The sequence below is a fragment of the Vanessa cardui genome, chromosome 28, assembly GCF_905220365.1.
Source record: "Vanessa cardui chromosome 28, ilVanCard2.1, whole genome shotgun sequence".
Classification (NCBI taxonomy): domain Eukaryota; kingdom Metazoa; phylum Arthropoda; class Insecta; order Lepidoptera; family Nymphalidae; genus Vanessa; species Vanessa cardui.
In genome coordinates, this window is record NC_061150.1 from 5,676,454 (window position 1) to 5,690,160 (window position 13,707).

A 13,707-nucleotide genomic window follows, 5' to 3' on the forward strand; every position below is an offset into this window, starting at 1 on the left:
AACGATGAAAGCACTATTTTTAGAAACCCTTAATCAGTATCAATAAGACAACTGTTATCATTAGTCTTCAGTCAATTTCTAAACAATAATTTAGGTCCAGAACCCCTTTTCCATCTCTCGTGACTTCTAACAGGATGGAAAATTGCATTTCTTTGTATCATAAATAAGTGGACTGACAAATGGACCACCGGATTACAAGTGGTCACCATATCCCATAGACATTGGAACTGTTAGTTTAATAAAACCATTCCATACATCACCAATGCGATACCAACTTTGGTAAGTCTAAGTCTAAGAAGTATATCCCTTGATTCTTTAGTTAAACTGACTCGCTCACCCTTCTGAATGGAACATAAAAATGCTAAGTATCCTTGAGGTAATAGTGCCAAAACTTTCATTAAAGGAACTCCTCGACTTATTGCCTGTACTGGTGATAAGAGGGCTGGTTATTTATGGCCTAGAGGATCGAAATTCAACAGCGAAACGCTGCTGGCATTCTTGCTACCGATCAAATCAATCAAGAAGTAATTATATATCTTAACTAGCGACAAGCCCCGGCTTCGCACGGGTGCAATACTGATACTAAATATACTACAGAATTTGTTTATTTACATCACATTAAAAACTTCTAAAATTATCACTGTTTCTTTACTATATTGTCCATGTATTATATACAAAAACCTTCCTCTCGAATCACTCTATCGTAATTTCAAAGATCTAAGCATACGTAGGGACAGACAGCGGTAAGTGACTTTGTTTTATACTATGTAATGATACCTGAGCTATACTCAAACTCAAATAACTTTACTCAATGTAGAAGAAACATTGCACTTTCTCATTGATGGTCAAATGAAACACTACCACCGGTTCGGAAAAAGGAACACCCTGATCTGAGAAGAACCGGCGAAAGAAACTCAAAGGAACTTTTTTTGACAAACTAATTAAATACATTCCCAAGGTGTGCTATCGATCATAAACTTACTAATTGTATACTATTCGCATGTGGTGATGATGGTTCGAAAATGCTTAACATATAAAGTATATATCATATATCAGTACTCACGGTCATCATAATCGTCGTCATCACCAAAATCGGGCCGGTCGTCGAATTCATCATCATCGCTCTGTTCCTTTTCCTCCTTAACTCGCTCCACTTTCACCTCCTTGTCGAGATCCACTCCCACTGTAAGAGGAACATGTACTATAGGTAAAGTGACTTAAAATTACTGTACCCTTCCCATATATGTAAATATTATGCACCTCTACCCAAAGGTTGCCTGGAAGAGATCGCTGCTTAGCCATAAGGCCGCATTGTTTTTTTCTCGCTGTAAAAACGCATTACGCGCTTCCCCCGCGTGATGGAAAGTGGGGGGTGTGGTTTTTTTTTTTTTTAACACAAAGATGATGGTAAAATGAAACACTACCACCGGTTCGGAAAAAGAAACACCCTTAGCTGAGAAGAACCGGCAAAAGAAACTCAGGTATTTTTTTTTATCAAATTAATTAAATACATATATTATATGAATAGACAGCCAGGAGGCGATCGTTTCATTCCCAAAGTGTGCTAACGATCATAAACTCACTAATTGTATAGTAACCTTTCGCACACAAGCGTTTCGTTGTAAACTTTTTTAAATAATAAGTATAAGTAGACAACATCACATACACTACTCTGATCCCAATGTAAGTAGCTAAAGCATGTGTTATCGAAAATCAGATAACAATATAAACTAATGATAATCTACATCGTCTCGGCCGGGAATCGAACCCGGGACTTCGAAGTGGCGTACCCATGGAAATCGGTGTACACCTATCGACCACGGAGGTCGTCAGATTAAAAATACTCTTAAAGTATAGGCTATACCTTCCAAATCCGCCAGCGAACTACCCGGGTCCAAGTACTGCATGAAGGTGCGCTCGCACTCCTGGACCTGACGCTTGAAATCCGCCGCGTCCCGCAGCCTCGATATGCAAGGCTCGCATATCAAACGACTGTGACTGTTCGGTCCGCCGGATTGCGAATAGGCGATCTGAAAACACCGAATATATTTAATACTTCGATTTGATTCAACTGATGAATAAGATTTGGCCACAATTTTATTTATAATCGCCACCCTAATCCAATATCTGATATAGGATACAGACGTGGAAGAATTCCATTGAAATTCAAAATCAGCATTGGGTTATTGGAACCAAACTTGGAGCACTTTGTAGGACATGTTAATTATTATCATTGTTTTATTTTGTTGTTGTTGTTTTACATACTTTTTATTCTTTTTATTGTGTCTTGTGTGCTATTAAACATTTCTTTCTTTCAGATTAGATGGGAGTACATCACTGCGGAGCACAAAATGAATTATACCGAAACCATCTCCTCAAAGATGGACATTTATATTTTAATTTACAAATTCCTGTCATTGCTCTTGGCCAAACACTGGCGAAAAAGATACTGAACCTAGCATAGTAATCATATGTATTAATAGGGTAAGTCGATATTTGTCCCCATAATTATGGGACGATAAGTCAGCGATGGTAAATATGGGCACATAAGTTGGGGGTGTTGGTAATGTGAGGAATGGTTAATATTTCTTACAGGGCTTTTATCTATGGTAGCGGTGACCACCATCCTATACCAGAAACAAAAAAAAATTATAATAACAACTAAACTAAGACCAATCAATAGTTATGAAGCCAGACTAACTACTTTCATTATTTTAGAACCTCACTCCTTACACAAGCTTTACACTTAACTATTATTAAAAATAGGTATGTTAGATTTTCTTTGATAGCAATGTTTGTATTTTAATACGTATTTGAGACATTGTTTATAAACAGTCATAATATATGTAAAATTTATACATTGTATATAATTTTAATATATTATAAAAGTTGATTCCCTCCATATGTATGCTTAGATCTTTTAAACTATAGAATGTTTTTTAAGATGTTACGAACAGTAGTATTATTATGTCATCAATATGTATTTATTTATATACATATACACTTTTTTGGTATTCGTTAATTTGTAATTATTAATTTATAGTTTTAAGAGCTGAGATGGCCCAGTGGTTAGAATGCAAAGCATGCATCTTAACCAACAATTGAGGGTTCGAACCCCAAATTTTCACAAATACATAAATAATGTAACAAGACTATATTTTTAAATGTTGAAAAAGAGTAACTATGTTCTTCTTGGTAGAATCTACTTTCTGAACCTATGGTAGCTTCACTTAATTGTTTTGCTTCACTTGAATAAAGTTTATTTTGATTTTGATTTTTGATATATTCAAAATCAAATGTTGTTTATTTTGTTTACATTCTCTTGTGGTTAGAATAGACTTGTTATATGTTAATTAATTAAAATTATTAAAGCATTGATGCTGTATAGGTAGCATATGATTTTATTTTCGTAATTTTGAAGTTGGTATCTGCCTTAGATGTATACAAATGTTATGAGTAGTTTGTAACAGTAATATATGAAAAAAATAATGTGCAAACATTTATAAATCCGCTCGTAATTTGAGCATAACTTTTACTGAAACTTTTATTGATAAAAACTTTTTTAAATAACAACATTTTGCATTTTTGCATAATTAAAAAAAAAAACAAGTATATAAAAGATTATACTTTAAAAGGCACTGTGAAATACTAAGAAAACTTACTAAGCAAATCGGTTTTTTTATTATTATTGTTAAATGCATTTTGTTATAAATGCCGGAAATTTAAATAAAAAGTAATTCATGTTGTGTTTATAAAAGAAGTGTATATACACAAATTTATACAAAGTAATAAGATAAATATTTCAGAATATTCGTAATATCGATTTGGTGATTTCTTAAATATTGCGGAAATAAAGAATTAAAATAATTTGCGATTTGAACCTATCGACAAATCTCATTATTGATTTTGTAAGCCAACCAAATGAAATTGGCACAAGCTGCGTCGCTTTAAGATCAATAACAAAAGCAATCAGATTCAGTCGGGTTATACACAAAAAGTTCGAACGCTAGAAAATGGACGCCAAGTGTTAATAGGCGATTTATGATACATATCGAACTTACACTTAAATCAAATGTTTCAGACAACATCTCAGCGTACACTTCTCTCTTGCCCATCCAAAAATATTCAGTTGAAATGTCTTTGTAGCATCCTTCAGTAAGACAACATCGGCACACAGTAGGCCCCGGTCGCCATTCTGTAGTTTTTGATGCCATTTCTTATATTATTAACACTTATTTTCACAGAAAATATTTTTATCACATGTTATTATTAACTTAAAACGTTTATTGTAACAAATTATAGGCCATTATTTTACATTTTTCAAGTTATCACTACATTTGCACAATGGGACGCCATCGGATACCGAAACAAGCGTCAAGCGTGAAGCATTGCTAGTTGCGCTAAACGCGCACCATGGCCACTGGCGCCACCGCCTAGCACTAAATACTCGACATCTCGACTGGAATTCACAAACAAGTGTTGCCAATAGCAAAAAAAATCTAATAATTATTGGGGCCTTAGGCCTTTATAATAAATAAATAGATAAACTCAATAAATTTGAAAAAGTTGACTTGATTTCAAAGAATGCTATTATCATATAATTAAAAAAGCACTAACATTATTTTATGCTTAATAATATTGGAATGTTAAAGACAGTCAGACAATGTTAAAAAATAAAAAACTTTGAAGATTAATTTTTACTCTAAAAAAACTTATTCATAGAAAATAATTTAAAACCTACTTAGGTACTGACAACAAGCTAACAAATCTTCAATGTGTGAATAAAGCTTATATATTATTTCATACAGTCATGTAACATCAGTCGATATAATTATGGCAATGTCAGTATGCAGTAAATAACAAAACGTTTGACAGTATGCAACAACAACATTCCAATTCCAAATACGTTTTTTTCGCTTGCGTTAGCGTTGGTTAACACACGTGTTTAGAGATTCTGAGTGTTTACGTTTAGTTTTGTAGTATATTTTATTGTTAATAGTGCTTTAGTTGGTAGTTGGGTTAAGTGGTGTTACTAATATTTTTAAATCTTGTAAGTATTTATAGTATATTAATAATTTTTAGCTTGTAAGTTTTATAATGGAGGTTGATCCTACGCCTGAACCCCCGGATCCGGGTGGCTCATTACAAACAAATACTGATACGCCTTGTCCTACCTCTACTCCTGTTTCTCGAAAACGCCAAGTTGACGAATCAATAAATTCCGATACTAATCCTAAAAAAACAATAATTCATCCAAATTCGGCAAATCCCTCTATTCAAACAATTTACACTCACCCATCCTTCTCTGAAGGCCCTAAAATATATTCTGACGATGACAAAGGTCCTTTCATCGTTCAAGTGTCCCGGGAAGTGTCTGACCCAGCCTCAGGAACTACTATCCGAGCAATTAAATTTGGACAATTTCTGCACACCCATAAAATTCAAGGAATTATTAATGATGGTGTTAAAAATATAGGTCGAAACAAAATTTCTGTTGAATTTTCATCAGCTAAAGCAGCAAACTCATTTCTGGCAAATCCTATCGTTGAAATGTGCAAGTATAAAGCAACTGTACCGACTTTCAATGTAACCAGAATGGGTTTAATTAAGGGTATCCCCGTGGACTGGACGATGGAAGAACTTGCTATGTCACTTGAACTTCCCACTGGATGTGGTGAAGTAATGAAAATAAGAAGACTAAATAGAAAGACAATTAATGACAGTGTAACAACATGGGTTCCTACCCAATCTGTCGTTATTACTTTTAGAGGGCAAATACTTCCTTCAAAAGTTTTTTCCTACCATACATCCCTTCCAGTAGAGACTTACAAACTTCCGACCATCCAATGCCTTAATTGCTGTCGTTATGGTCATATTAAAACACAGTGCAGATCTCAACCTAGGTGTTATAAGTGTGCCAAATCCCACACAGGTGAGTCTTGTAGTGTAAGTAAGGATAACGCCACTTGCTTACACTGCTCTGGTATCCATTATACAACAGACAAGGACTGTCCTGAGTTTTCCCGTCAACAGTCAATTAAAATAGTTATGTCTCAGGATAACATATCTTATATTGAAGCATCCTCTCGGTTCCCTCCTGTTCGTAGATCCTATGCAGAGATTGCAAAGGAGATGTTTACCCCTCCCTCATATTCTCCAAATATCCAAAATCAACCTATCCCTTCAACTAATAGGTCCTATCGGAAGACTGTTATCAGTACTCCTCGCCCAAGATCACCTCTTGGTAAGGGGTATGATAAGCAGGCCCACCAGTCGATCATTAGTAATTGTCCCTCTTCTGCTCCTAACGGTTGTGCTCTCAACCAAAACACTCCTAATCCTCTTAATAGCAATCCTAACTTCTTAGAAATGCTAACAAAAATACTTCTTAGTATTATTTCAACATGTAACGACATCCCCTTACCGTCCAACGTTGCTCAAGACTTATGTCAATTATTCTCAATCCTTCACAATGGCCCTAATCAGCTTCCTTCAATGGAACTGCAAGAGCGTCCGTCCTAAAAAACATGAACTCCTCTCACTGATTAACCTCCATAAACCTATCATTATTGCCGTCTCTGAAACATGGTTGACCCCTGGATCCCGATTCCGGGTCCCAGGCTTCTCCTGTTTGAGGGATGACAGAAATGATGGTTATGCAGGGAGTGCCATTTTTATACGGCACTCCCTCCCCTTTTCCCAAATTCCCTTATCCCTTCCCAACCAGCATATTAATGCTGTTGCTGTCCGAGCCCTGAACATCTCTTTTCTTTCCCTGTACATTCCTCATCCTAATCCAGCTTTAATTCCTGATATTTCTGCCATCATTTCCTGTCTTCCTAGTCCTATCCTTGTAATGGGTGATTTCAACGCCCATCACACCTCCTGGGGTTCACATTTCTGTGACCCATTTGCTCTCTTGTTGATGGACATATTTGATGATGCAAACCTTTGCATCCTCAATAATGGCTCACCAACTCGTAGAGTATACCCTAACCAAAACCCAAAATCCGCTGTAGACTTATCCTTATCCTCTCCAGTCCTCGCTTCTCAAATATCCTGGAATGTCCTCTCTTCCTCTTTTGGTAGTGACCACTTTCCTATTGTCCTTTCTTTAAATCACCGATCCATTCCCCATATAAATCCAAACCCCTTATTAAAATATAAGTTAAAAAATGTTAACTGGTCTGCATATGCTGAGTCTGTTGATACCATGATCGACAACCTCTTTGTTTCACAAGACTATGGAGATGTAATTGTTTGCTATGATCTTTTCCTTAATGGCATTTTAACTGCAGCTGATCTTCATTTCCCTAAAAAGCATATCTCAAAAACTCATTTGCTTTCCACCCCTTGGTGGGATGAGGAATGCAAGCGATTATCTGAACAGAGGCTAGAGGCTGAAGTTTCATACACATTGTGTATGTCAACGGATAATTTTAGTAGGTATCAGAGAATCGACGCAAAATTTAAACAGCTTATTTCTAAAAAGAAGAAAGTCAGTTGGATTCATTTTTGTGAATCCCTGAGTCCTCGTTCCTCTTCCTCTGCAGTTTGGTCCCAACTAAAAAAATTTCGCCGTTGCCTTAACTCTGTCAATCCTTCCTCAAATACTCCTTCTGAGTGGCTTAACAATTTCGCTGACAAGCTTGCCCCCCCATTTGTCCCTTATGAGGACAGTTTTCTAAATTCTTCGCCTGCATCTACTTTGGATGAAATGGATGCCCCCTTTTCTTTTTCTGAACTTAATTGTGCTTTAAATGGTTTATCTGATTCTACTCCTGGGGAAGATGGCGTTCCTTACTCTTTTATATCTAAATTAAACGATAAAGCGAAAACTTGTTTTTTAAATATAATTAACTCGGTTTTTATCAAAGGAATCGTCCCGCAATCTTGGAAGTCACAAATTGTTGTCCCGATTCTTAAACCGGGTAAGAACCCTTCAGATTGCAACTCATATAGACCGATAGCTTTATCGTCAACCCTGGCAAAGATCACTGAGCATCTTTTGAAGAACCGCTTGGAATGGTTAATGGAAAGCAGAAATATACTTGCTCCCTCTCAATTTGGCTTTCGGAAGGGGTTGAGCACCATTGACAGTCTAAGCATACTTACAACAGACATTCGAATTGCCTTTGCTAAAGGAGAGTACCTTGTGGGAATCTTTCTTGATATATCTTCTGCATATGACAATGTCCTTCTTCCGTTACTCAGGCAGAAAATGCAACAGCTGAGTATTCCACCGAGGATTGTGCATCTCATATGTAATCTGTTAACTTGCAGATCCATAACGGTAAGACACCAACATCACTCTCTTCCCCCCAGACTTGTCTGGAAAGGTCTTCCTCAAGGCTCAGTACTCAGTCCTCTGCTTTATAGCATATACACCCATGACCTCGATTTGTCTGTTAACAATTTTTGCAACATACTCCAGTACGCTGATGACACTGTTTTGTATTTTAGATCTAGCTCCATTGAAAATTTAACGTTTCGATTAAACTCTGCTTTGCATTACCTACACCAATGGCTCTGTGACCATGGCTTATCGCTGTCGTTGGCCAAAAGTCAAGCAGTGATATTTACTAAAAAGAGACATATACCTTCTATTAATTTGTTTTATGAGGGTCAATGTATCAATTTTGTAGACAAAACAAAATTTCTTGGTATTATTCTCGATCAACGACTGAACGGAATTTCACACTCTGACCATTTAACCAAGAAATGTGAAAAATCAATTAATGCCCTTAGAGCAGTATCTGGAGTTTGGTGGGGAGCTCACCCTTATACATTGAAGTTGATCTATAACGCAATAGTTCGTAGTCATTTGGACTATGGACTGTTTGTTCTAGATCCCTTCAATAAATCTGCTTCAGAAAAATTAAACAAAATTCAGTACAAATGTTTGCGCATAATCTTGGGTGCGATGAAATCCACCCCTACTAATGCTCTGCAGGTTGAGTGCGTTGACCCTCCTCTACATATAAGGAGGCAATATTTATGTGACCGCTTTGTCATCAAATTGTTACAGTTATCTTCCCATCCTCTATTGCCTCGATTAAACAAATTATCCCACCTTTACAACCCAGACAGTTCGAAATCCTCGTTCCTATTAAACAGTTTCCTCAAGTACACCAACCTCCCCCATCCCCTTTCCACTTTTCCTTCTAATCCCCTTTTTTCCACCTCATTTAATGCTCTTTTATATAATCCTCTTATTATCACAAATCTCGGTCTTATAAAAGGTTCTTCTGATACTGCTATCCAATTTCAAAGAATCTTTCATCAAAATTGGCCGAATCACCTCGCTATATATACTGATGCCTCTAAACTCTCACCCAACAGATGCGTTGGCGCAGCTTGTTGGATACCAAAATATAAAATAGCACTCCTTTTTAAATGCCCCCCAGAAACTTCTGTATTTTCAGGTGAAGCCATTGCTTTACTGGAAGCTATTAAGTATGCCCAATCGCACAACATACCTCAGTCTATTATTTTATCTGACTCTTTAAGCTGTCTGTTGGCCATTAAGGAAAATCCTTTTCGTAGCAAATTAAGACTTTCTATCGTTTTTAAGATCAGAGAGGCCCTGTTGTCCTGTCATCAACAGGGTCTACAAGTTTTGCTCGTCTGGATTCCAAGTCATTCCGGTATTATTGGAAACGAGATGGCTGACTCATATGCAAAGACTGCTATTCAATCTGGCTCATCTGAGCATTTTGTCAATTCCGCTAGAGACTTGCTCACTCTTGCGAAGGTTCAAATGGTTAAATCCTGGAGCTCTTTTTGGATTTCATCAAAATCGGTTAAGGGTAAGTATTACTCGGCGTTACAACCTGAAATTCCGAGGCGTCCTTGGTTTTCGTTTCTCAGGCACGCTGATCGTTGGGTCATTTCCACTATCTGTCGATTACGCCTCGGCCATTCCTGTACACCTATCCACCTAGCTAAGATAAGAGTTCGAGATCACTCGCTGTGTGAATGTGGCCTAGACGAAGGCTCCGCAACCCATATCCTGTTCCTTTGTCCTAAACTTCTTCATCCCATATATGATGTTCTCCCTCCTAAAGTCCCTCGCCCTATAAATGTTGAATGTTTGTTGACGTTTGTGTTTAGTCCATTTTGTACTTTTCTATGTAAATATATTAAATGCAATAAAATTAAGTTGTAAATAGTCCAATTGAGTGTGATATTTAAGTATATTATTTAGTTTAGAGTACTAACAATTATTTTTACTGTACCTTTTCATTAACCCTTAATGTTTGTGTTGTTCTAGGTTAAGGATTAACAAGGAAATTACTACGACTATGCTAATCTTCAAAATTTAATTGAGTTTGTTTCCTCAACTGTACCAATCAATCTCTTTCGTGTCTTCTCCATCCTACGTGACATTGGCGAAATAATCTGTGCCTTGTCGGCACAACTAAAAGCCATTAAACCAAGAATTGAATTGAATTCCAAATACGAATTTCAATTAAAAAAATTAAATTAAGTAACAAAACAAACTCATTTATTTTTAAAAATGAATATTATTAAAGGCAAAGGGCCTATATTCGATCCAGGTGTTTGCAGATGTTGCGGTTCTATTAAGAAATGTCGTCTTTTAAATACTGAATACGTAGGGTTGGGCCGAAAGGAGGTTTACGCAGATATGTTTGTGGATTGTTTTGGCTTAGTGGTTTGTTGTATTTCATAAATTATTTTCTAGTGAAAACTTTCTGTAACACATGTTTCTGTTTTATTTTTATACATATGCTCGGCAATAAAAACATCGGGAAGAAACCCACCATCCCGTAACCAACAGCGTGGTGGAATACTCTCACACCACTACCACAATTCTCAAGAGGAAGATTATGACAAAATGTTACTTAATTTTTTAATAGTTACTACATAATATCCCACAAAATCTATTACATTCAATAAAACTTTGAGGAGACTAAGTTTGCTTAACACACATTTAGATAAAATAGTCCAAGTATTTTATCTAAGTCTAAATAATTTATTTCATACAGAACATATGATACTAATTCATTAAATCTTTCAACGAGGCGGACACCTATAAAACATAAAAAAATGTATAGAAAATCAGTTACACACTCCCAATTTATTATGAAAGTATTATAAAAGTGTTAATAAATAAATTGTTAAATTAGATTAAATAAGCTGAAAGTTTCTTAATGAAACAAATTCCTAGTAGCATAGTGTAGAACTGTATTCCATATAACTTAACAATTTCAAATTACTCGTAATAAGAACTTTACAAATATTATTCTGGAAATTACTTTTGATAAATAAATTATACAAGGTTAAAGTATATTTGATAAATTACTTAATGATAAATAAATTATACTAGGTTAACGTACATTTGATAAATTACTTAACAATAATATTCAAATATTACTTTGTTAATGGTATGGTATTTACATTCTATTGATAAGTACCAGTAAACTCGGTAGTTACTCTTATTCATTAATGAAATTGCTTGTATTACTTATTATAATTTTCACATGGCACATAAAATAATTATCCCTGAGGTTGATGTCACATTGCTTCAAATTGTTAAAGGATGGATGGCAAAAAAAAATTCTTGCAGTGTGAAATATGCCCTAAACTTCGGGTGAACCTTTGCCTCACTAAAATATGCTTCTTACATAATAAAAAAAATTACAGCTTTTTTATTTTATTTATAGAAAGCAACTTTGATGATAAATGGTCACCTTCGACTGTAAACTGTAATAAGTAAAGACATGTATCACCATCAAAACCGCTGATTATGATGGTAAATGTAATGTTTCTAGCAGTTATACTAACAGCTCATCACAAGCTGAAGCATTTTGATACTTAAAGAGTCTTGACTAATGAATATAATTGCAGTTGTCACACTTGGATGGCGAACCAGACGATCGTCTCATCTGTGCTACGTGTGTAACACGATTACGAGAAGCGAGCTGCTTCCGGCAGCAAGTCCTGGAGTGTGAAGAGAAGCTCTTGAGATCAAAGATTGTCGTACACGAAGGTTGACAGTAATTATGAACAAAGTTTTCTTTTTTTACAATATATTTTAAGGTGAAGCAAGGAGTTTTTAGCCAAAGCGTCAGCAACGCTGCGGATTTTTTTACCTAACATCATTTATTGGATATAAGGACTAGTCGAGCTAAATTTAATATTAGAATACTCGCTCCAGAACCCCATAGTATAACCGTACGGAGCTTTTTTATAGTGGTAGTGCCACACTGCATACCTCTCGGTTGCAGTCGAATGGGCCGGCACGCCCGGGGAAGTACCACTCTCTCACTTAAAACCGGCGTAAAGTGGTAGCTATGCTACCGTGTTTCGTCCGGTAAGTGAGAGTTCCGGAGGCCCGATCCCTCTCCCCCCAAAAAATGGTTGTGCAGATTTTTTTTACAATAGCACAGTAAGAAATATTAACCTCGGAAACTAAGATCTTATGTCCTTTGTTACTCTGGTTAGAAGTTACACTGGATCACCTCACCCTTGAAAATGGAACATAACATATATTTGGTGAGTGAGTGGTACCTACTCAGGGCTCGCACAGAGCCCTAACAACAAACGCTTTCGCTGTAGGGTCGCCAGTTCTATTTGTAAAACGTACTGCCAGTAATTCGCTCGCATTAAAAAAGATCATTGAAAATAACAAATGGTCTTTTGTATTCGTTATATTGTTAGCACTCGTAACTGCCAAATAAATGTTACATACCTTATGCTAATACTTTTTTTTATGAAATAGGTTGGCGGACGCGCATCTTGGCCACCTGATGGTCACCATCACCCATAGACAATGACGCTGTAAGAAATATTAACTATTCCTTACATCGCCAATGCGCCACCAACCTTGGGAACTAAGATGCTATGTCCCTTGTGCCTGTAGTTACAGTGGCTCGCTCACCCTTCAAACCGGAACACAACAATACTTCGTCCTTTTGTTTAGCGGTAGAATATCTGTTGTGTGGGTGGTACCTACCCAGGGTTTGCATAAAGCCCTATCATTAAGAAAAAATTTAACCAAACTATTAACACAGTTTGGTAGGTCACCATTTTATAAAGTACAGACCCCAAGTTTCAAGCTCCATATCCAGATGCCCAAAAATTCGGAGATAATCTTGTTTACAATCCCATGAGTCGGAGATGGCATTCCATTGAGTTATGTGAATGTTGAATTTACAGACAACATATCACTGATATTAATTGTTTGCAGATAGCAGAAGTAATGAAGAAATAATGGACTATCAAAACTTTGCACAGGATGAGTTTAAGCAAGCAAACGAACAGATAGACGTATCAGATCACAATGACAACGGTACGTACATATATTAATAAGTCATATAGGACATATGAGTCGAGATGGCCCAGTGGTTAGAAGACGTGCATCTTAACCGATGATTGCGAAACCAAACCCAGGCAAGCACCGCTGTTTCATGTGCTTAATTTGTCTTTATAATTCATCTCGTGCTCAGCGGTGAAGGAAAACATCGTGAGGAAACCTGCATGTGACAAATTTCATAGAAATTCTGCCACATGTGCATTCCACCAACACGCCTCGGAACAGCGTGGTGGAATATGTTCCAAAAACCTTCTCAAAGGGAGAGGAGGCCTTTAGCCCAGCTGTGGGAATTTACAGGATGTTGTTTTTGTTTTATAGGACATTTCAGGTTTATGTATCGATGTAGATACACAAACCTGAAGAGTTTG

The 13,707-nt window shown here is 36.4% G+C and overlaps 2 protein-coding genes across 16 annotated transcripts in view; one reads left to right on the plus strand and one right to left on the minus strand.

Annotated features, from left to right (window-relative positions):
- LOC124541439 (gastrula zinc finger protein XlCGF57.1-like) overlaps positions 1-4,447 on the minus strand; it is a 37,458-nt gene extending 33,011 nt beyond the window's left edge. For all 15 annotated transcript variants that reach the window (XM_047119317.1, XM_047119312.1, XM_047119313.1 and 12 more), the window contains exons 1-3: positions 4,062-4,447; positions 1,865-2,030; positions 1,064-1,183 (exon numbers count right to left, since the gene is read on the minus strand). In XM_047119317.1, the coding sequence (XP_046975273.1) occupies positions 1,064-1,183; positions 1,865-2,030; positions 4,062-4,214 (439 nt within the window). In that variant the 5' untranslated portion in view covers positions 4,215-4,447. The remainder of the gene's footprint in view (positions 1-1,063; positions 1,184-1,864; positions 2,031-4,061) is intronic.
- A 6,003-nt stretch (positions 4,448-10,450) lies between these two features.
- LOC124541489 lies at positions 10,451-13,332 on the plus strand. The gene is made up of 3 exons (XM_047119405.1): positions 10,451-10,675; positions 11,872-12,013; positions 13,214-13,332. Exons 1-3 carry the CDS (start codon positions 10,520-10,522, stop codon positions 13,330-13,332), a joined length of 417 nt encoding a protein of 138 aa, XP_046975361.1. The 5' UTR covers positions 10,451-10,519.
- Positions 13,333-13,707: the final 375 nt, after the last annotated feature.